The sequence below is a fragment of the Bos grunniens genome, chromosome 15, assembly GCF_055505025.1.
Source record: "Bos grunniens cultivar Pamir isolate PY7600 chromosome 15, Bosgru_T2T1.0, whole genome shotgun sequence".
Classification (NCBI taxonomy): domain Eukaryota; kingdom Metazoa; phylum Chordata; class Mammalia; order Artiodactyla; family Bovidae; genus Bos; species Bos grunniens.
The window spans coordinates 32,082,680-32,106,838 of record NC_141179.1 but is presented as its reverse complement, the minus strand read 5'-3'; the positions used below and the strand labels follow the sequence as shown (position 1 = coordinate 32,106,838).

The window sequence follows — 24,159 nt, the reverse complement described above, 5'->3', positions numbered from 1 at the left end:
GTTTTCCTTAACCCAGTGGATATATGGATATATGATGGTGACGCTTTTCTTCAGAAGAACTCAAAATGCTTCACTCTGTTCTTTGGATTTCAGTACTCAGTTCTCCATATTGACAGATGGAAGAAACGGGACCCAGGGAGGTTAAGTGCCGTGCTCACATCACTGGTGATGGTTTCAATTTCTCTGGTGCTCATTTGTCAAGCTGTGCCATAGGGATACCGTGCTCTCCTTCTTTCAAACGGCAGCTGTACCGCATCTTCCTCTCTGTTGTATCTTTACAATTTGCTTCAATAAACTCCCTAATTAATCCCACGCCTTCTCCCCAATGCCAACAGAATCCCAGCCTACTTGATCTCACCCCCTTAAAGTACTCTAAACATTATTTATTTATACCCATCACCATTTAAGACTCTTGAGAGTCCCTTGGACGGCAAGGAGATCAACCCAGTCAATCCTAAAGGAAATCAACCCGGAATACTCATTGGAAGGCCTGATGCTGAAGTGGAAACTCCAGTACTTTGGCTACCTGATGTGAAGAACTGACTCATTGGAAAAGACTCTGACGTTGGGAAAGATTGAAGGCAGGAGAAGGGGGTGACAGAGGATGAGATGGTTGGATAGCATCACCAATTCAATGGACATTAGTTTGAGCAAGCTCTGGGAGTTGGTGATGAACAGGGAAGCCTGGTGTGCTGCAGTCCATGGGGTCGAAAAGAATCGGACATGACTGAGTGAGTGAACGACAAGAAACCATCCTTTATGGGGACTCTGTTATTGATTTTTACATGTCTCTGTTGACTACATTTTGGGCCTGTTCCTTCTGGTGAAGACAACAACTTTGAAGGTAGATAATTGGTGATACAGAGTCTATGCCCCAAATGTCTAGGTCAGGCCAAGCCCTGTAAATGGGGCTGCAAATTAGATGGCACCAAAATGGGAACTGGTTCCTTGATTTTTGTACTGTGCTTCAGACTGACCACATCAGAGCCAGCATCACGGATGCTGTCGGATGGTGAGCGAGACGGGGCTGGTAACCAAATGACTACAATCCCTGAGTGGCGAGGCCCTTTGAATGTCAGCAGTGGAGCTGTTCACGGAGTTACAGAGTGGAACTAATCTCCTCTTGCCTGGTGAAAATTCCTCTTATCCTTAAAAAAATCCATAAACTCACTGATACTTCATTGCACATTTACTGGAAGAAATGACATTATAGTAAGAAAGTAATTGCTTGCCCAGAGTCTGGAGCCAAATGCATAAGGACATTGGGGCCACGTAGTGCAAGACAGGTAATGAATTAACATGCAGACTCTGCAGTCAGCCTGCCCAGGACTGAATCCTGGCTGTACCATATACAATTATGGGATCTTGGGCAAGTTACGTAAGCTCTCTAGGTCTCCATGTCTTCTGTAACATGGGGGTGATCATAAAACCTACCTCTTGCATTGTTTTAACACACAGTAAGTGCTATGTAAGTGTTGGCTCCCGCCCCCACCCCAGTCTAATGGGCTTCCCTGGTGGCTCAGAGGTAAAGAATCCACCTGCCAATGCAGGAGACGAAGGTGCAATCCCTTGGTGGGAAAGATCCCCTGGAGGAGGGCATGGCAACCCACGCCAGTACTCTAGACTGGGAAATCCCGTGGACAGAGGAGCCTGGTGGGCTACAGTCCATGGGGTTGCAAAGAGTTGGACACGACTTAGCGACTGAACAACAACTGTCTAATGGGAGCCATGTGTGAGAGAGGTGGGGGAGATGGTGTATGACGAAAGAGGGAACTGCCTTTTATAGCCCTCCCTCACGGACAAGAAATCCAATTTTCTGTCCTGTAGTAGCACGTGCTAAAGATGCTTGGAGGGAGAATTCCATCTGGCCACATTCCCTTTCTATAACTCCTAGAGTTTTTGTGGGTTATAATACATGAATCATGAGGGCTTCCCCAGGGCTCCCCCAGGAAGTGATTAGGGTAATACCAGGCTCTCTTCTGGAAGGCTGGCTCTTAGAAGCCGGTAATTGCAAGCTTTGGAACTCAGTTCCACCTCAGCCTTCCCAAGGAAGTCAAGACAGAGTGGCTCAGATGTGCAGTGGGCTCTCCTGTGTCTGTGTGAGGGCTGTGCACCCGCATCACCATTTCCTGACACACAGACTTGGGCCATCAATGCTGCTCCTTCTCTTCCTCCAGCAGAACTCTTCCCTCTCCAGCAGAACCAATGACAAAGGCTTATCCTGTCCTCCATGTGGTCTTGCCAGTCTGTAGAACTAAATGGCCATTCATACAGAGGTTTCTTTCCACTACCAGTTGTCATCAGTGGTCAATAAAACACTCTTTAGGGCTGAAGAAACAGATAAGACAGACACAGTCTCCATGAATCCTTCTGGAAGAAGCAGAAGGAGGAGATTCTTGGTCCACCCCAGGAACCCAGGGATAACTCCCTCAGTGTGTCTGCAGTGGACTGTCTTGATATTTTGGTTTAGAATGCACTTCCCACCTCTGACTCTAAGAGGAAAAAAGAAGTAAGCAATTAATTCCTCTTCACTTAAAACACCCAGATGGGGTTTTTGCCTTTATAATCCAGATGCTGGTATATCTATTTTCACTTTGCTGATTGGAAATCTGTCACAAGAAGACCTAAGTTCTAAACCTGGTCCTGACCTTGACTTTCTGAGCGATCTTAGGTGAACCACTCTGCCTGTCTGGGTGCTGTTTCCTTCTTCCAGAAAGTGGAACACTGCAATCAACATGAAGTAGGGATGTGAGAATTACTATAGTAACATTGATAAAATCCTTCAGCTTCTTGAGAGAGAAGCACTCTATAAGTAACCAATATTAATGTGATTATACATCCAGAGAACCATACTTCCATTATATGGGCTATCAGGTTACTTAGTTTTAAGGAATAGAACTTTATTCATTTTCTATTTTCTTATAACAGAGTATTAAGCAGTATTAGAAATGATTCATTGGTTTACTAAGTATTATTCTCCATTTTCCTAGACAGTCTTTCTGAGACCAAACAGTCCTTCTTGAAAAATGACTAATACATCCAGAAAAAATGCCAGGTGTTAATTTAATGTTGACATTTATTTCTTGCTCATTTTTTAATTTAATCACTGTTTGCTCTTTTTTTTTTTTTTTTTTTTACTTTTCTTTAGAGAGACAATTCTTGCCAAGGGTTAAGAAGAGAAAAAGAACAAAGCGTCAAACTTTCACATTTGTCATTCAAAGATGGAGCAGGACACCGCAGGGGGAAATAATTAACTCATATTTTCTAAACACTTATTTATTTGTTTGCCTGTTTTTAGTGGTCCTGGTTGTGGCACATGGGCACTTGCTTGGGGCATGTGGGCCTTCTTTAGCTGTGGTGAGCTGGGGCTACTCTCCATTTGTGGCCTGGAGGCTCAGTAGTTGTGGCTCATGGGCTTGGTTTCCTGAACCATGTGGGATCTTAGTTTCCAGACCAGGGATCGAGCCCATGTCTCCTGCATGGGCAGGCAGATTCTTAACTACTGGACCACCAGGGAGATCTCACCAACTCACATTTTCAAGGGAGCCTTAGATGCTCTGGCTGGTTCAGGGCACTACTTGGGATCATAGATAGTATCATCAGATTAGAAAGGATCTTGAAAGATCACCTAACACATGTCCTTGACACAAGGAAATATACCTACTATACCATAAAGATAGATCATTGGAAATGTATGGACTTGGAGACTGAAAACCTGGGTTCTGTGCCACTCCCACCACTGCACCATCTTTCTTCTTTCCCCTGCACCACTGGCCATCACTGACCTCAGAATCCTTCTGTGTGAAATGAGAATTCTACTGTCTGCCTCGGGGGGTTGCTGTAGTAAACCAGAGACTGTTATGTGAAAGGGCTTCATGGATAACGAGGCGTCAGATGATGTTAGTCAACATGCAAATATCCTGGACATGCACCCAACCTCCTTGAATATATCGATGCTGAATTTTTTGAACTTGATTATCCATCTGGGGGCTCTATGTGCCAAATGTCAAACCCCAGGTTGGCTTCTGGCATGCTCTGGTGAGGCCTTGCTCCAACAGTCAGTGTGTGCTTGAGGCATACAAACTTACTTTAATATTAATCTGAGAAAAACATCATTAGGCAAATTGCTGCTGTAGAAAAATAAGAGAGAGAAAACTACATGACATACTCTAACATCAAATATGAATGTTTTTTGTTTTCTGTGCTCTTCTCCCTTCCATTCACAGATATTTGGAAGCTTATAGTATGCATCAATTCTATAAAACTCTGGACTACAAAATGCACAATTCTATGAACTCCCCTGGACTGCAAAATGCCCTTGGGGGTATACTGCTATGTTACATACTGAACTTCTCAATAATAATCAACTAATATGCCAAGGAAATGAAGAGAGTCCTGAACTTCTGATGTCCCCAGTCACTGGATTCCCATCTGTGGAGTACAAGGGGACACTCCAGATTCTAAAGGCCTGGGCCCTCTATGTTTGACCTGGAAGCTCACCTGGCCTGGGTCAGGGTTTCTGAGACCTTCTCAGGAGGGTGCTTTGCTGTCTGTGGGATGCACAGGCATCAGGGCGGGAGGGAGTAAGGGGCTCAGGTGGCAGCTATGGCAGGCCTGACCTGTTGATGAATCTGAGCTGCCCCAACATCTGCTTTCTCTCACTTTTTGTTCTCAAGACCAACAGGGTAAAGGCCAGAAAGAAAAAGAAGAAATCAATTCGGGTCACTCATCCTGCTGCCTAGAATACTGGACCTCCTGACAGAAGCCAGGTTCCTGGGAGTCAGTGACGCTTGGCCGTGAGCCACAAAGGGAACCGGTGCTCATTGCTCACAGAATCACAAGATCCCTCACACTTCTCCCGCTTTCCTTTCTTCCTTCTACACTTTTCAAATAAATGCTGCGTGTTTAGGATGATGACATTTTCCATACCAAAAATCATCCCATAAAAATGCATAGTCTAATACCATATGATAGTGGGGCTTCCCAGGTGGCTCAGCAAAGAATCTGCCTGCCAATGCAGGAGACACGGGCTCAATGATCCCTGCTCTAAAATGATTCCACGTGCCTCGGGGCAAATAAGCCCGTGCAACACAATTACTGAGGCTGTGTGCTGCAGCTACTGAAGCCTGAGTGCCCTAGGGCCTGTATTCCACAAGAGAAGCCACCGCAACAGGAAGCCTGCACACAGCAGCTAGAGAGTAGCCCCTCTTACCACAGCTAGAGAAAGCCCACATGCAGCAACAAAGACCCAGCACAGCCGGAAATAAAAATAAAGAAAGTACTTTTTAAAAGCCTAAAAAATAAAAAGAAAAGAAACGCCTGCCTTCAAGGAGGATACAGGCCACTGGTATGCAGCAGTTGTTGATAGAGATGGGGAGAGCCTGAACCAAGCAGAGTGAGCAGGAATTATCAGTATATATGCAGATTGTGTAGGACGTGAGTGGACCAAATGGACATTTGAGGAAAGACAAGCGCAGGGCGGCTCGGGTGGCTGGATGGAGATGCTGTGATGCGGAGATGCAGAGGGGAGGAGGGAGGAATATACCAAATGCAGTTTGTGTCACTGTTTTTGAGGTGCCTGTGAGATATCCATGTGGAGATGTCTCCTGTGTGCTCAGGTGCTCAGTCGTGTCTGACTCTTCATGACTCCGTAGACTGTAGCCTGTCAGGCTCCTCTGTCCACGGCATTATTCTAGCAATGATACTGGAGTGTTGTCATTTCCTCCTCCAGGGATCTTCCTGACTCAGGGACCGAACCTGTGTCTCCCGTGGTTCCCACATTGGCAGGCGGATTCTTTATCACTGAGCCACCTGGGAAGTCTGGAGATGACTTAGTAATGTATTTAAAATATGCTTCCAGAGTTCAGGAGAGCAGTCAGGGTTAGATTTATAGGTTTGGGAGCAGGTGAGATTATCCAGGCAGAGAATTGGGAGAGTGAGAATAGAAAAGGACCACAGACATTTAAGTGGCAAACAGAGAGAGAAGAATCAAGAGAAATGGTAAAGAAGGCAATACTCAGAGAGACAGGAAGCACAGCAGGAGAAAATGGTGATGTGGATGCTAGGAACAGAGAGGGGGTTTTAATAAGCAGGAGAGATTGACAATAACAAATGCCAAAGCCAGCCTCTGAGTGGCAGGGAGTAGAGGTCGAAGAGCAAAACAGTCTTCTGATTCTGATCCTGGATATGCCTGGCAGAAATAGATTATACCCCAAGGTTCTAGAGAAAGGAAAATATCCCACAACCAACTCGTGATGATCCATGTTCGAGAAAGAACCTAGATAATCTGAGATTGCTGGAAGGGCACAAATTACTTCTGATTATCTTTAGACTTGAGATATACCTGCCACCGCCTGTTATTTTGAAAGGTTCTGAAGAATTTCTAACTAGGCATTTATACCTTGTGTTAATTATTTTCACTTTTGGACACAGGTTTGATTTTCACCAGACGCTCACTTTTTTGGTAATTATCATTCACGACTCAGGTGACCTTGGATATAGAGCTAAGAGACTGGGTCATTATAAATTACATTAAATGAATCGTATTTTTGCTCACAGAAAACTATGTTAGAGAAAATTTACAAAATAATAAACACCCAGTATCCAACTTTAATTTCATCAGCTTAACACTTATTATGTCAGAGAGAGCTTCTGTATGTATAATAATTTTAGACTGTGGCACTCATGGTGAACTCTGCTGGGCTCCCCTTTGGTATTAGCTGTTTCTGACAACCTCTTTTGTCTCAGACTCTGCACAGTTCATCTCAGACTTGTTCTAACCAGGTCTCCCCCAGTTTAGTCAATTCAGGATTGTCCTCTCCCCAGCTTACTTTCTGATGCTTTCTAAGCATTCTGCTGCACACATGGAATGCAAGTAAATATTTGTTGAATAAATGCATAAACCGTCAGTTCTGCTTAGTGTGAGCTGTTCACGCCAGCACTCAATTTTTACTCAGCTTGGCCCCCTGTTAGAAATTAGATCTGAGCAGCTGTGTGACACCCTAGTGCCTCAGTAAAATGGCAGCGATGGGGAAGGAATGTTGATCAGACAGGGGAACTGTGTGGGTAAGGCTCTCCAGAGAGACAGAGAGAACCAGGTGGATGTGTGTGTGTGTGTGTGTGTGCACATGCTCAGTCATGTCTGACTCTTTGTGACCCTGTGGACTGTAGCCCACCAGGCTCCTCTCTGTCCATGGGATTTCCCAGGCAAGAATACTGGAGTGGGTTGCTATTTCCTACTCTAGGGGATCTTCCTGACTCAGGGATCACACTTGTGTTTCTTGCTTCGCTTGCACTGGTAAGTGGATTCTTTACCAGTAGCACTACCTGAGTTATTTCAAGGAATTGGCTCCTGTGATTGTAGGAGCTGCTACTGCTAAGTCACTTCAGTCATGTCCGACTCTGTGCGACCCCATAGACGGCAGCCCACCAGGCTCCCCCGTCCCTGGGATTCTCAGGCAAGAACACTGGAGTGGGTTGCCATTTCCTTCTCCAATGCATGAAAGTGAAAAGTGAAAGGGAAGTCACTCAGTAGTGTCCGACCCTCAGGGACCCCATAGACTGCAGCCTACCAGGCTCCTCCATCCATGGGATTTTCCAGGCAAGATTGTAGGAGCTGGTAGGTCCCAAATCTGTAGGGCAGGCTGGAAATTCAGGATTTCTACGTGATAGCCTTGATACAGAATTCCCTTTGCTTTGGGAAACCTGCTTTTGCTCTCAAGGCCTTTCACTGATTGGATGAGACCCACCCACATTATCAAGGGTCATCTCCTTTATTTGACGTCAACTGATCATAGATGTTCATCGCATCTACAAAAGACCCTCATAGCATCGTCTGGACTAGGGTTTGACGGAACCTCTCCAAGGTGACACATAAAACTTCACATCCCAGAACAAATGCAGACGAGCTCATACAGTCCGAGGTGGGCAGGTGGTAGAAAACATTTGGCCAGTGATCCAATTAAGGATGTCCAGAGCTGATATTCAGAATAATGGTGTCCTGGTGGTGGAGGTGGCCTAGTAGCAGATGTTCCTAGGCGGTGAAAACACTTGTGCTGATGTGCTTTTACTCATATGGTTCCTCTCAGCCCATCTGATCATGGGTGGTGCTCTAGTGCCTTTGGCCTTAATCAAGAAATCAAGGCCAGAGCCTAGTCATGTGACCTGGCCATAGATATACCATTTGGAGGAAGACTGTGTCTCCATCTTTTTTTGGATCCTCCTTCGGAGCTCAGCTGTGGGAGGAGAATGGGTTGGGGTGGGGGGTGGGGTTCAAGAAATGGTGCTGGATGGAAAGCTGTCTCCAGGTACCAAGAGATGTAATGGTGACAAGAACATTACCCTGTGAATCAGGAGACCTGGATTCCAGACCCAGCTCCAGGTGTGACCTTGGTCTCCTCGTCTGTAAGATGGGAATGATAACACCTCCCTTCTTTCCTCAAAGAACAGTTGTGAGGACCAGCTGAGAACAGGGAGAGAGCCCCACTTACGGGACAACTTATGAGCAGGTCACACAATGTAGGTGACAGCCTCATATCATGGTGAAACAGAGCAGGACCTATGGTCCTTGTCTCCCCCCATCATGTCCTCTGCCTGCCCTATGTGTGTGGAAAACTTTAGCCAAAGGATAAGTTTCATCAGAGAAGTGAGAAATGATGAAACAAAGGAAAACAGTCAAAGGAGACTAAATAGTAATAATGTAGTCATTAGGCATAGTCAAGAACCATAGTTCTTTCTCAAGGGCTATAGATAATATTCTGAGCCATATCCTCTGAGCTGTCTTACAGATACCAAAACAGCAGGTGGAGAAATTAACTACAGGATGACCAGACCATACCCATGACATGAGCTGCCACAATTCTGAGAACTGGCCTCAAAGAAATGGAAACAAACCGACCTTGAAACGAAAGATTGGACCTAAACAATCAAGATGCTGCTGCTCAGACCACTGATGGCCAATTTAAAGATGACAGTCAGAGCTGACTGCTATTCCTGTATGTAACCCCCTACTTCTGTCTATAAAAGCTCTTGCCCCACTGGTTGCCAGCAGGGATGGGGAGAGTCCCCCACCTTTTGGACAGACGTCCGCCACCCTTCCCCCACCCCAGTTGCCGGCATCTGAAATAAAGCAAACTTCCCTTTCCACCAACGTGGCCTGCTTACTGGCTTTTGAGTGGCGAGCAGCAGGACCCCATATACACTCTTTCAGTAACGACAGAGAACACAGGCTTGCACCACACCATTCCTGGGTTTGAACTCTGCCCTTTCACTGAGAGGTGTGTGGGCTTGGCCACCTTTGTAGAACTGCTTGCCACTGTTTCCTCATTTCTAAAATAAGAACAGGATGACTGTACTCATTTATTAGGGCTGCCGTAACAAGGTGCCACTGACTGGCAGGGAGGGGGCTTAATGCAACAGAAGTGTATCGTCTCACGGTTCTGGAGGCTGGAAGTTCAGAATTAAGGGCAAATTCTTTCCTTGTCCCTTCTAGCTTCTGGGGTTGCTGGCCATCCTTGGCGTTTCTTGGCTTGTAGATTCATCCCTCCAGTCTGCCTCCAAATTCACAAAGTCTTGTCTTCTCCTCTGGGTGTCTGCGTCCAAATTTCCCACTTCTTTATAGAGGCACTGGTCACTGGATTAGCTCCACCTCCCCCATTCCAGTACGACCTCATCTTAACTTGACTCCATCTGAGAAGATCCTATTTCCAGATAAGGTCACCCAATTCACAAGTCCTTTTGAGGGGACACAAATCAATCTGTAACAACACCCCACATCACAGGGCCTGAAGAGTGTCTGTCACACAAGAGGTGCTCAGTGAATGGCAGTTATCATTATCATGGAAAAGATAGGGGGAAGGATCAAAATCCCCCTTCATTCATAAGACAGACACATCCATCACCGCAGTGATTATGACCAGATCCTCACATTTCCTTCTGGCTTAGCCCGGACAGCTTGGGATTTTGATGCTGTCTCATCTTCCAGATGATGTAGCCTCTTTGTCCAAGCTGGGCAGCAATGATGATGCACACTGAAGCCCAGCCCAGGGCAGTGGCCTTCTGAGCTGCCCGAGTGGACTCTGAGACAAGATGTCCTTCCTCCTGGAGAAACGGGCCACAGATCCTGATGCCCTGGCTGGAGCTGCAAATACAGAAAACTCCTTTCTCCCAGGGCTGAGACTTGGGGCCTGGGAGGGGCTCAGAAGGGTGGAGGGTCTTCAGCAGGTACATGGGGTGAGCTCTGAGTTCCTCGCTGTTGAGCAGCTTTGTGGTGCTGGGTGCTAGAATACATCATGTTGGCATGACCTTGGATGCCTAAAGTGACTAGATCATTGGGGAAATCCATGTAATAGATGTGTGCTTAGAGCCAGGTTGGATAAGGGTTACTATTCCCTCTCTGGATGCCCCCCCCACCAGCCAGTAACTTTGATGTCGCGTCCAGCCCCTGCTGCCCATAGGTGAGCTTTCACAAACTCATTTTTATACTCAGTCTAGTCTTTCCTTTTGAAAGGGAGGCAGAAGAAGCTATAAGTGATATTACATTACCTGCTCTTTATTCTCCAGTACAGATAATAAAAAGAGGGAGTCTGCATTGCCTCAGTATTTGCAATGCTTAGAATGAAGAGAAGCAGATCTGAAGGTTGCCAAAGGCTTTGAGAAATCTGGGGTGACTCATCTGGGCTGGGGACCCACCACCTTGGAGGAACCTGAGTAACCCACGGGTCCAATTGCCAACACTCTGCGAACCAAGAGTTGAATGATTGTTCTTGGCCATCCCTATGCAGTGAGGCAGAAGCATTATTTTTACTGGAAAGCCCCCAAGTGTGACTTTTCCATTTCTCCTGTTTGCAAGTCCTCACAGCTGATGGGGGAGAAAATAGCCTGGCACATTTGCATTTAAGTCTTGAAATCTAAATATTTCTGTGAGTCATTCATTATTACCATATAACTCAGTGTTTGCATGCAAATAACTCTAATGCCATAAATGCTTATAAAATAAATCTCTTACCATATGAACTCGGTAAAGAATGCTAATTCCCAGAGTCATGAATGGCTTCGAGAAATCAATCACTTTCTCCCGTTCCGCAGTAATGGTGAGGCCCGCCACAGCCAGATCCGCTTTCTGAAAGGAACAGAGGGAGGTCATCAAAGGGGTGGCCCCATGAGATGGGGGCACAGGGACTGGTGACCAGAGATGCCAGTGATGGAGAGGTGCCATTCTGGTCTGGCTTCTCTGCTTGGGGAGTGATCCCAAGAAGCCAGAGGTCTGAACAATCACTCATGAGAGGACATGGATGTAACTCATGTCCATCTGAAGTATGTGTGTGTGCTCAGTCGCTTCGGTCTTGTCCGACTCTTTGCGACTCTACAGGCTGTAGCTCATCAGGCTCCTCAGTCCAGGGATTCTCCAGGCAAGAATACTGGAGTGGGTTGCCATGCCCCTTTCCAGGGGATCTTCCTGACCCAGGGATTGAGCTAGTGTCTCCTGCATTATAGGCAGATGCTTTACCACTGAACCACCAGGGAAGCCCTCATCTGAGGTTAGACCCCTTTAAATATGTAAATTAGCATAAAAAGGGAAGCTCACTATGGACCTGTCAGACAGAGACTAAAAACGCCCTAGGCAAGGGAGAATTGGCAGACAGAACTTCTGGAAACTCAATAATGAGTAGTTTTTTATTCAACTGATGAACTTGTTCAGCCAACAAACAAGTCCCAGTGTTGTGTGAGCTTTGGTGAGGGAGTTACAGTGGAAAATAAAAATGATGGCTCCTCGGAAATTACAGGCAATCTAACGCAACCACATTTATCTCCCAGGGAAGAAATGAAGGCCAAGAATTGAGCGAGTGGCCCAACGTCACAAGCTTGTCTTTGTCAGAGGTAGGACTACACCGCAGTCTTCCTGAACCACTGGCCCTATGTTGCTGTCAAGGTCAAAATCCAGGTGCCACAGCAGAACTCTGAGAAGGGCCTCTGATCCCTTTTATGCGAAGTCACCAGATGTTTCTGCACCTCAGGTACCCACACCTGATGAGAATCTTTCTTGAATTAAGATCCCCTGAGCAAGGAAGTGCTGTCAGCGCCTCCACATACCTCTCTGTCAGGAAGTTCTTCCTTGTGTCTAACTTCAATACACTCTGTTGCAAAGCAAGCTCACTTCCTATTGGCCTGCTCCCCTATACATAGAGTGGTGGGAAAGGCCCAGAGTGCTGTTCACTTCTGGCCATGCTCTGCCCTAACTAGCTAACCAACCTAGTCACTTCACTTCTCTTGGCTTCCTTAATTTTATCCGCAAACCAAGGGTATGGGGTTTAGACAGTACCAGGATCCTTCCAAGCAATTCTCCAACAGTGATTTTCAAAGTGTAGTCTAGGATCACCTGCATTAGAATCACCTTATTCTTATTAAAGATGAAGGATGTTAAAGAGGAAAGGGCTTATTAAAATGTGAATTTCTGAGTCTCATCCCAAACCTCCTGGATCAGACTCTGGTCATGAGGCCCGGGTATCTATTTGTGACAAGTTGTCCAAGTGATTCTGGCTTACACCGATATTTAAGAACTATGTTTTATAACCTAGGCATGTATCTCAGACTAGCTTCCATCAAGGTTTACATTTCAGCTTCTTTCACCACTAATTCTGGTGGATCTGTTGACACACAAGGTGGAGAAAGAAAGGAGGAAAAGTGAGGTGTTTAACAATCTACAAACAGGCCAACTGGTTCTGAATGAGAAAACACACACACACACACACACACACACACACATGCTACACATGTGTGCGATTTTTCCTAAATTGTTGCAAAGGAAGTAAGGAGAGAGACATGTCACTCCTCACTTTATACACAAAGGGATTTATGATTTGTACACACAGGATACATCCATTGACAAAAGTCAGTTTCTTCTCCATCTCAGCTCCACTCCTCAACCCCCAACTCATGCTAAAAGCAGCCACTCAATCCAGCATCAGTTAACAAGGTAGAGCCTTATAAAGTGAAAGTATTAGTCACTCAGTCATGTCTGACTCTTTGCATCCCCATGGACTGTAGCTTGCCAGGGTCCTCTGTCCTTGGAATTCTCCAGGCAAGAATACTAGAGTGGGTAGCTGTTCCCTTCTCCAGGGGATCTTCCTGATTCATGGATTGAACTCAGGTCTCCTGCATTGCAGGCAGATTCTTTACCATCTGAGTCACCAGAGAATCCCTTACAAAGTGAGGCCAGGCTTTAAAGTAACTAGACTGCAGATGTAAGAGATTCTTAATAAAAACGAAAAACATGAATGCCTTTTTGAGCTCATTCTATATTTCTCCAAGAGAGTGTTCATGACTGCTGTCAAGTAAATCAACCCTTGAGAAGGGAGTGAAGTTCGATTAGAAGATTGTTGCTGCTGCTGCTGCTAAGTCGCTTCAGTTCTGTCCAACTCTGTGCGACCCCATAGATGGCAGCCCACCAGGCTCCCCCGTCCCTGGGATTCTCCAGGCAAGAACACTGGAGTGGGTTGCCATTTCCTCCTCCAATGCATGAAAGTGAAAAGTGAAAGTGAAGTCGCTCAGTCATGTCCGACTCCTAGCGACCCCACGGACTGCAGTCTACCAGGCTCCTCCGTCCTTGGGATTTTTCAGGCAAGAGTACTGGAGTGGGGTGCCATTGCCTCCTCCGAGAAGATTGTTAGTGCCTTCATTTGTGGGGATCCTTCAGAGGGTTGTTGGGACCTTTCAGAACTTCAGTCCCTCAATGACAGTGGCTGTAACTTGAGTTCCACTCAGCAGCACATTTGTAAAGCGACAGAAATCAACCACAAAGATGTAGCAGGTGCAATACTGGTCCTGTGCAGGGTTACGGCAAAAGAGCAGTCAAGCCCTGCAAAGACCCTGGGCGGAGGAGATAGGAATGTAATAGGTTGGAATGAAAGAACTGAAGAAAAGAATAGAAAAATGAAAACTGATACAATGGGCAAGAGGTAACCACAGCATCCTGTCATTTTTCTGTTTATTAAAAAAAAAGATACATCCAAACGAAGTAACCCAAACCAACAATTCTATCCTCAAGTTTCTTTCCCCTCCACCACCACCAACACAGGGAGAACTTCAGACTGCAATCTAGAAATCATTTCACAAGTTTATAAAGTTGGCCAGCAACAACATTATGGTAAAACAATTCCATGTGGAGAGGAAACTAGAAATGGACAGCATCCCAGGAGGGTGCTTTCCTGGATAGAAGCAGAAAGACCACACACCCCGGGAGAACGTCTGTCCCAGCCTCAGACAGGGCACTTCTGTCTATTCTCAAATAGACGCTTCCCCAAGCTAGACCAAACAGAAAACTGCCTCCTGGAGGCACAGCTGCCTCTTTAGCCCAGCCCTTCTCTCTCTCCTTTGTCTCCACTTGACAGTAACCTGGGTGCAGGGGAGGCACGGAGGGAAGAGTGAGATGCTAGAAGAAGCTATGGAGGTTATGTAGTGGATTGTGTTTTCATTGACTCAGTAGCGAGCAGCAATCACATTCCATGGCTTCTGTGCAGCCCGGATTACCAGCAACAACCTCGTGGGATCGGCTATTCCAAAAGGCGGGCATGTCTTTTATTTTTACCTTAGTTAAAAAGACATTATCCTGTAAAGCAGGCTTTGATGAGGAGGTCATGTGACATGAAACCAAATTAACAACCACAGGGGCTGGGGCTACAGACTAGCAATTGTGGGCATGGAAAGTCAAGGGAAGTATGGGCGTCACGATGGTTCAGCCCAGCCCTTCTGCATCTCCAGTCACTCTTTGGGGAGAGCCGTGCCCTCCAGTGAAAGAACCACAGACAGGACATCAGAAGACCTGGCTCTCATCACAGCTGGGCCATAAACTCACTGTGATCTGGGGTAAGTGATTTTACCGTCCAGGCCTGAGTTTCTCCTACTGTGAAATGAAAGGACTCAACCAGATGCTCTGAAGCTCTTGCATGTGTGCGTGCTAAGTCGCTTCAGTCATGTCTGACTCTCTGCGACACTGTGGACTGTAGCCCACAGAGCTCCTCTGTCCATGGGATTCTCCAGGAAGAAATCTTCCCAACCCAGGGACTGAACCCATGTCTCTTATGTCTAATCGGCACTGGCAGGTGGATTCTTTACCACTAGCGCTGCCTGGGAAGCCCTCTGAAGCTCTTCCCCAGGCCTAAGATCCCAGGCTTTCATTTTGCTGGACTAGGAAGGGAGGAACTTCCATCAACTGGTCCCCGTTTGCTCCAGAAGATGATGGTGGTCCCTAGAATCGGTGCTTCAGAGATGTCAGGGAGGAGACTGTTTATCACCTTAGTCAGCAGGGAGCAGAGCCCAAGGCAGGAAAGCCAGAAAGGACAGAAAGATACAATGCTATCTGGAGAGGGCAGATCTAGAGGTGTACCCTGTGGGGGCCGGGAAGCCAGAAAAGGGTAGGATGCCTGGAGCTAGAGAAAGAAGAGAGGGAGGAATGGGAACACGGAACAGGCAGAACATTCTGTAAGCATCACGATGCTCCTGGTTACTGGGTGTGTATGTATGTGTGTGTGTGTGTGCGCGCGCACACACGCACACACACACAGGGGTGTATAAATACATTCCCTCCGAGAGAAAGACTTCTCTCCTCTTCCCATTTTTGATTGAAAGTGCTCTTTGAAGAGCTTCATGTTCTGCCTCTGAGAGATCCCCTCTTTTATCTCCTGGATGTTTGTGGAATTTACAAGGGGAGGGCAGACTGCAGGCAGCCTGGAGGTGACTTCCAAAACATACTACCCTGTGCCTCTTGGGTTGAATAGGGGTCACACGAGACTGCCACCATCATCGCTATCAGCCTGAAGGCTCGGGGTGGCCGTGGCTCTTCTCCTGGGATGAGAGGCCTGGCTGGAAGACAGCAAATTTACAGCAGGGCTCTGGGCCATGCCTGCCCCAGCCTGCAGACCCCACTCCGTGCTTCCCTGAGAACGCCTCCAGGGAGGCCTCTGCCCGCAGCACCAGATCCTGAAAGAGCTGAAGGATCAAAGCTTTCCTGTCTCCCTTTCCTTCTCTTTTAGGCGCCTGCTGCCCCCTTTAGGGCAAAATTCTATCCCTTGCCCTCAGCAGTGCCCAGGCACCCTGGGCAGACCCCCGCTGCCTCAGCTCCCTGCCTCCTTTGTCTAAGAGCTCCTCTCTCACATGGAGCCTGGCTAATGAGAGGATGGGGTGGGTCAGAAGACCTGGCTCTGCCTTTTGCTGACCAAATGTTCATAACGACTCACTTAGCCTCTCTGGGACTCAGCTTACCAGGTTATACAATGGGGCGATGCCTGCCTATCGATATTATGTGAGAGTCCAGAGAGATGATGGGTGTGGAAGAGCCCTATGAACTCTGCACCCTGTAGAGTCCCCCCCACACCTGCCTGCGGCAATGGAGGTAGTAGACAGGGTGGCTGAGACTCAGCCTTCAGTGTGGGCCAGACCCGTCTGGGCTCTGTTATTCCTTCCTTGCTGTGTGACCTTGGACAAAAGTTATGTAACCTCTCTGAGCCTCAGTTTGCTTATCTGAAAGTGGGGATGATAATAGCCCCCACTTCCCAGAATTGCTAAGAAAGTGAATGAGACGATGCTTATAAATGCTGATCATGGGCCCGCTTCAAAGTAAGTACCTGATTAATGTTTGATGTTAAGATGATACAGATAGTGAAAATGATGATGAACTTGATAATGAGGAGAATCTCAACAGGGCCTCTGGAGACAACATCTTAACCCACGATGAGTTGTAGGAGCGTCTGAGGGGGCAGCCAGGCCTGTTCCACCTCCAGGTGGGCAGAGGTCTCTGGACATTTGGCCCCTAGCGGCCTTTCCCAGGTGACCTGAGACACACACACAGCGGAACCGACCCAGTGAGCCTCCCTGGTGTAACTGCCTATCCACCTAAGGACCCTCTTAGGCCGCATACTGTAACACTGCTTAGAAATCTCAAGGAAAAACCTAACATCCAGCTTGGAAGCGAAACCCAGCCATTGTCCACAGCCTCTTCCTTGTTATACGATTCTCCTCTGGGGACAACAGATTCAGTGACTTCCCCAGTTCCCTTTGAATTCTTGGATCCATCATGCTATCTCTAGTCAGCTTCCAGGTCTTTGTTCTCTGGCCTCTTTTTAACTCGGCCCCCACTGCCTCCCAGTCCCCTGGGGCTCCTGCCCACTGGGGAGGCCAGCTGCCCTCCTTCACCTGCCCTGCCACAAGCTTTCTACTCCTTTGCTGGTCACATCTGCACAGATCTTGTTTCACCTGCTACTCAGGCCCCATAGTGCCTCACATCCTTTGCTGGCATTTATTTAACTCTGTAATTGTGTTATTTAACACTGGAAAGCTTTGGGAGGATACAGTTGGAATGAGAAAATGCTACACAGAATAAGGCTGTATCGAGCATTCCTGGAAGCCTTCATTCTGGGGTAATTGTCTCTGGAGATCCTTTGTATATTGAAAAGGCTTACAGAATCCCAAGCAAGGCCAGGCCTGAGGTGTTGAGAGTGGCGAGGGCATTATCTGTAAAGACCCAGATAGGAAGGAGCCCCAAGTTCACCAAGCCTGGCTTCCCAGGGAGGGGTAAAGGATGCTGGGCTCTGGTTGAGTATCTGGGCCCAGGGTGACATGGGACCACGGAGCTCACTGGATCCCCAGTCAGCTCCTGGGATCTGCCCTGGAGTGTGGAATGTCAGGGAAGGCAGAACCCACTGCCCCCTCCCCAGCAATCCTTCCCTCTGTAACAGCATCCTCTTATCGACCCTCTGCCTTGCCCCAGGCAGGGAGCAAAGTGCTGGGATACAGGGGTAAGCAAACACAGGCAGGGTCCCTGACGGCAGCAGAAGCAGTTGCCAGACTGTTGGAAAAGAAATCTGTAAAATGACAGCTGCACTAAGTGCTTACAGGAGTCATCTGTGGCCCCATAAGAAGGGAAAACAAGGGTTGACAGAGTCTTCATGGGAGCTTTCTCAGGATGAGACTCAGTTATCTGAACAAGAGTTACCAGTGAGAAGGCCTGGGATGAGCACTCCCACTCAGGGTGGGGGGTTGCTGCACGTGCAAAGGCCCTGAGGCAGGAGGGAGCCTGGGGCATTCCAGAGGCTAGAAGAGCGCCGGAGTGTCTGAAGCGCACAGGGCTGGGAACGGTGCTGTAAGATGAAGCTGGAGGGGCAGGCAGAAGATGCAATGACTTGAAGAGCAGTTGAAAGGCCCTCAAGTACTTTAAGCAGAATCAGGTCTGTAATCCTAACACATTTAATACCCACAGCCCTGCCTGTTGCTTAGTTAGTAAACTGACACACAGGCAGAGCTACAGGTGTAGCCTGGGAGTAGACCTCATGGTCTGCCCACCTCTCCAAGTTCAGCCTCATTTCCCAGCACTCCTCCTGAAGCCCCTGGGAGTCAAACACGCCTCCTATAGCTCTTTCACTTGGAATGTCCAACGGTAACTCCCCTCTTCAAGGTCCATTCAAAGTTTATCTCCTCCGTATAAACTTCCCTATCAGTTTCTCAGGAATAAGCCTTCCCTCCTCTCAATCAAAAAGGGAGCTAAGGGACATCCCTGGTGGTCCAGGGGTTGAGAACCTGCCTTCCAGTGCAAGGGACGTGGGTTCAATCCCTGATCGGGGAACTAAGATCCCACATGCCACAGGGCAATTAAGCCTGCAGACTGCAATTCCTGAGCCCAAGCGCTCTGGAGCCCATGTGCTACGAACAGGGAGCCTGAGTGCCACACAAGAAGACCCATGCCACAGGGAAGACCCCACATGCTACAACCAAGGCTTGATGCAGCCAAAGATAAATGAATAGAAATAATCATAAAGTGAATATATACGGGGGGAAAAATGGAGCTAAAACACTGCTTATACCACTTAGGTAGCATTTCCCATAAATTGCCTTATATTAGAACAGGCACCTGAGCTCACATGCCAACCCTACCCTTACTGGCTGTGTGACTTTGAGAAAGGACTTACCTTCTCTGTGCCTCAATTTCTTCATCGAGAGAGTGGGCCTAACAACAGCTCCCACCCTCATGGAGCCTCTACAGGAATTAATTGAACAACCCACACAAAGTCTATGCCTGGCACAGAATAATTCTCATTGAATGACAGCGCTTACTATTATTATTGTGTGAACATTATTATTGTTGTTGTGAACATTCATGCACATAAATTAGCTCCCCCATTAGATTATAAAAAGCAAGGACCATATCGTCAAAAAAATTAACTTATGTAGTTGCCATAGGCTCCATTTAACAAAGAAACTGAGGCCCAGACAGGTTACTAATTTGCTCAAGTACACACAGCTTGGAAACAGAGAAACCTGTCTTCAGATGCACATATTCTCAGGACTGCTTTCTTATGGCTGCACTGTTCATAGTGACATTCCCAAAGGGGACACACAGCAAGTCTGTAAAACCAGTGCAGCCAGCAGGGCAGGGTACAGGGGGCCAACTTCTCAGACACAGCCTACCCTCCAGCCCCTTCCTGCCGACAGCAGAATCAGGTTGATTTCTGACACATACCTGACGAGCCTGTACCGGGAGGGACTTATTAGGAAGCTGGGTCATTATAACCAAATTCAGGTCATGCTCCGGATGCAAACTGATACACTTCTTCATGCTCCAGCCTAAAGAGGACTCGAAGCCCCACATCCCCACTAGAGGGCTCCCTTCTTCCCCTGCCCCCTCCCCAGCCCCAGCTCCCTGTAACTCCAGGGCAGTGTGCTACACAGGGAGCCCAAGCGAAAGGCGAATGGGCCCCCACGCTCTGTGATTAAGGCAGCCGTCAGCGGAGAGGTGTTAATTACCCTCCGGGAAGAAGCGGATGCTGAGGAGGGCCCGGGCTGAGCCAGGCGGGCCAGAAGAGAAAGGACCGGCTTCCAGAATCTCGCCAGCGCTCAGGCCTTCCGTGCTGCGCAGTGGAGCAGATTAACACCTGCAGCTCAGCCCATTTCAAATTAGATTATGTGCTCACTTTCTGTCTTTTGATCCATCTACCTGCTGGGCACCTTCTTCTCCTCTCTCGCCCCCACCTAGGGAGCCGCTCAGGGAACCTGCCGGGAGGCACCAGGGTCCCTGTGCTGAGCGGCAACGGGATCTGAAGGTGCCGGGGAGCTCACTCCCACTCCAGGGTTCGCTGTTATCCACAGGAGCCATCACTTAGACGCCCTAATAATAGGTTTCAGCGATGCACACAGCTGCTCTTCTGTTGCGTGAGGCAGGCGGCTTCCCACTCCACCCGCCGTGGGCTGGGGCTGAGGGTAAATTAATAGGGCCCCATGGCACCTGCACGATGATGGGTGCCCTGTTCACTGAGGGGACTGGGGGTCAACCCCATCCCTTCCCCTCCCTTCTTTCAGTCCAGGATATGGGAACACGGAGGAGGACCAGCTAGTCACCTGTCTCTCTCTCTCACACACATACACTCAAATCAGCCTGCTTCCCATTCCGAGGAAGGTCCTGATCGGAACCTTTTTGAGTCTATGTGTGTGTGCATGCTCAGTCATTTAATTGTGTCTGACTCTTTGGAACCCCATGGACTGTAGCCCACCAGGCTCCTCTGTCCAAGGGATTTCCCAGGCAAGAATCCTGCAGTGGGTTGCCATGTCCTCCTCCAGGGGATCTTCCTGACCCAGGGACAGAACCCTCATCTTCTGCAGATTCTTCACCCACTGAGCCACTTGGGAAGCCCTTTTTGAGCACATCTGAGCCCAAATCTAAGAGATGTACTCATGCACCCAGGGCTGAGCCTACAAGGCTCAGAGCCAAACCCAGAGAAGCATTAGCATTCCCGGGGAAGTAGCAATGTCACTGACGGGTCCAAGGGCTCCCTGGTGCTATTTCTTGAGGTGACAGCCTACTCTCAGGGTTGGATGAATTTCTTTAGAGTTAAATTAAAATCCCCATGAAATATTTAGTTGGCTTAGCTCAGAGCTGTGTAATTGGCCTATGTGGGCCGATTTGAAGAAAGAACCAGGCTTAAGGAAAGACGGGTTGGCAATTCTTTCACGGGTGAAGTTGTGCAGCACGGGGGTCCAAGCTGGGGCAGGAGGCCAAGCAGATATTGTTGACCTTTGACCTCTTGTCACATGCTCCCATCTCTGGCCCTGGACCCTCTCTGCCCTTTCAGGTCAGAGAGATGTATGTCAATCCCAATTCTACAATCCACAGTGAGCAAATTACCTGAAGTCTGGGCTTCAGCTTCCTCACCTCTAAAATGGACACAATCATGCCTGTTTTTTGTGGTTGTTGCAAGGATTAAATCCAGTAACCTCTGTGGACTGAGCTCAGAGGTCATTCTGCCCTTATAACCCCCTCTTCCAACTGTAGCCAGGGTGGGTGTTTGAAGCTAAAGCAGATCATGCTGTTCTCTGTATTGCCTTTTTACTTTTCTATGCCGTGGACCCTCATCAGCGGTCTGGTGAGGTCTGTTGACCCTTTCTTTAAAAATGTTTTAAAATGTTTATTACATTTGCTGTTTCATGTGACTGTATTACATAATACATAATTACAAGGGACCTCCTGGGCAGTCCAGTGGTTAAGACTTTTTGCTTCCAATGCAAGGGGTGCAGGTTGGATCCCTGGTGGGGAAACTAAGATCCCATATGCCACATGGTGCAGCTAATAAATGAATAAAAAATAAAAGTAAAGAATACATAACCACATAATTGTGATACATTGACCATGAGAGCCAGAGGTAGGTCTCAGTTCAGTTCAGTTCAGTCGCTCAGTCATGTCTCTTTGCGACCCCATGAATCGCAGCATGCCAGGCCTCCCTGTCCATCACCAATTCCCAGAGTTCACTCAGACTCACGTCCATCGAGTCAGTGATGCCATCCAGCCATCTCATCCTCTGTCGTCCCCTTCTCCTCCTGCCCCCAATCCCTCCCAGCATCAGAGTCTTTCCCAGTGAGTCAACTCTTCGCATGACAGGTAGGTCTAGCAACATCCTAATAGCACCATTGTTGAGTGCACCACAGAGTCACAGTATGCTTAATACCAATAAGGTTTGTTGCCCACATTTATAGATAAAGGAAATATCATATTTCAGTTTGAATTTAGAAAAAAACATAGATATAAAGTTTTCCCTTTTAAGTTTATGATCTTTCTTGATGCTCTCTTCAGACCCTTGGGTGGCCATGGGCCCCGGAAAAGAACCCAGAGAGACAGACTTTCCAACTACTGACCCTGATTCCTCACCAGGCCCACCAGGCATGGTGTGATGGGGCAGTGCTCTGGTTCTCAAACGTGACCAGTTCATTTGCACTGTGGAATTCTGGCATTTACTCTTTCCTCTCCCTGCTCTTGGGCTTCCCAAGTGGTCAGCAGTAAAGAATTCCCCTGCCAATGCAAGGGATGCAGGCTCAATCCCTCAGTCAGGAAAGTCCCCTGGAGGAGGAAATGGCAACCCACTCCAGTATTCTTGCCTGGGAAATCCCATGGACAGAGGAGCCTGGTGGGCTACAATCCACGGGGTCACCAAAGAGTCGGACATGACTGAGAGACTAAAGAGCAATTCCTAGCTCTGCCCTGGCCTTGGTGAGGCTGCTTCTGCACATGGTTCGGATCTCAGAGTGGTCTTTCCAGAATATTCATTCAAAGGAGCCCTCTCTCTGACACTCTCTGTGTAATTATCCTGAGTTTTTTCCTTCACAGCAAAAATCACAATCTAAAACTGTCTTGTTCATTCCTTCATCTTCCTGTTTATTGTCTGTTTAGAAAGAAGGTTCCAGTAGGTAGGAACCTGTTATTGCTGTAGCCACACAGCTCTCCAGAGACTAGAACGGTGCCTGGCATGTGATGGGTACCAAACAGATATTTGATGAAGAAAGGCACAACTGAATGAATGAATAGACGAATCAAAGAAAGCAAGCAGGAGCTCATTCATGTGATTTTCTCACCTTGACTCTGAGTTAGGGAGCAATTATGCACAATTCCAGCTAGAAGTGCACATGCTCCAGCCAGCCTTGGCACTCACCAGCCACCATAATCTTAGGTGAGTGACCGAACCTCTCTGTACCCCAGTTTCCTCATCTGGAAAGTGGGACAGTAATGATACATACCTCATAAGGATGCTGTGAAGACTAAACGAAATGATATATGAAAAGCACTCAGATCAGTGCCTGGAGCAGAAAATGCTACAGAAGTGTAAGCTATTATTTTTGTTGTTGCAAGTTAAAGGCTCAACTTCAATGTTATTTAAAACAGTGATTATTTCAAAAGATCAATATAGGTTTTGAAGAGAGAACAAAGAAATCCTATGATTGGAAAAACCGATACGTATGATAGATGTTACGCTGTGTTTATGTAGTTGGGATGTGAAAAAGAACTAGCCCTGAGAGTCTGGGGATGCAGGGATTCCCCGGGGAAGCCTGAACCCTGCTTCCTCACACTGTGGCACCCTTACCATCGCCTTCATCATCCCCAACCCCCGATTTGCTGAAGATCGACCAGTGATTGACACATCAAAGAAAACGATAGAATCCCCAATTTTCAGGATGATAGGCTCATTCATAATCCAAATGCTCCTTATTCCCCAATCAAATTGATACAAACCTCCAGCCCACATGACAATGTGGCCCTCAGTAGGACCTATGATAAGAGGCAGAGGATTGCCACTGGTGAGCTCACACACTGCTGCCAGTCTCCCACATACCCTGCTGGCTGCCAGAAAAGCCGAAGGTCTGGGACACAGCGTGGGGCTCGGACACTGAGCAAGGCTAACTGGCCCACATGGGGATCAAGCTTGCAGCCCTGACCTTTCAGGCAGAAAACCAGCACTGACCAAGCCAGTTCCACAGCTGCTGGGGCCTCTGGGTTCCAGGCCTGTGTGTATCTGCCAGCACTTCTAGCTCACGGTGCTCTTCTTTTATTTCCCTTCCCACTTGTCAGCCCCGTGTTTAGGAACAGCGTGATTCACAGGCTGCTATTAGGACTGTTGTTGGGTGAGATAAAGGACCACCAGTTCCTGGGAGCATTGCTGACAGCCACAGAGACCTTCCAGAGGTGGCCCCTTTCCCCCTGCTGAACTCCAAGTCAACAAGCCTCCTCCAGTGATTCCCCCATCCCTTACTGTCTTGCTGGACAGAAGAAATGTCTGAACTGGCCTCAGATTGACCCCTGAGCTGTGCCACAGGGTGCCAGGAAGGGTGAGCAATGACCTGACTCATCAGATC

General features: G+C 47.8%; 1 protein-coding gene across 2 annotated transcripts in view; it reads right to left on the bottom strand.

Moving 5' to 3' along the window:
• GRIK4 (glutamate ionotropic receptor kainate type subunit 4) overlaps positions 1–24,159 on the bottom strand; it is a 498,615-nt gene that overhangs the window by 37,837 nt on the left and 436,619 nt on the right. For both annotated transcript variants that reach the window (XM_086338321.1, XM_086338322.1), the window contains one exon: positions 11,006–11,119. In XM_086338321.1, the coding sequence (XP_086194447.1) occupies positions 11,006–11,119 (114 nt within the window). The remainder of the gene's footprint in view (positions 1–11,005; positions 11,120–24,159) is intronic.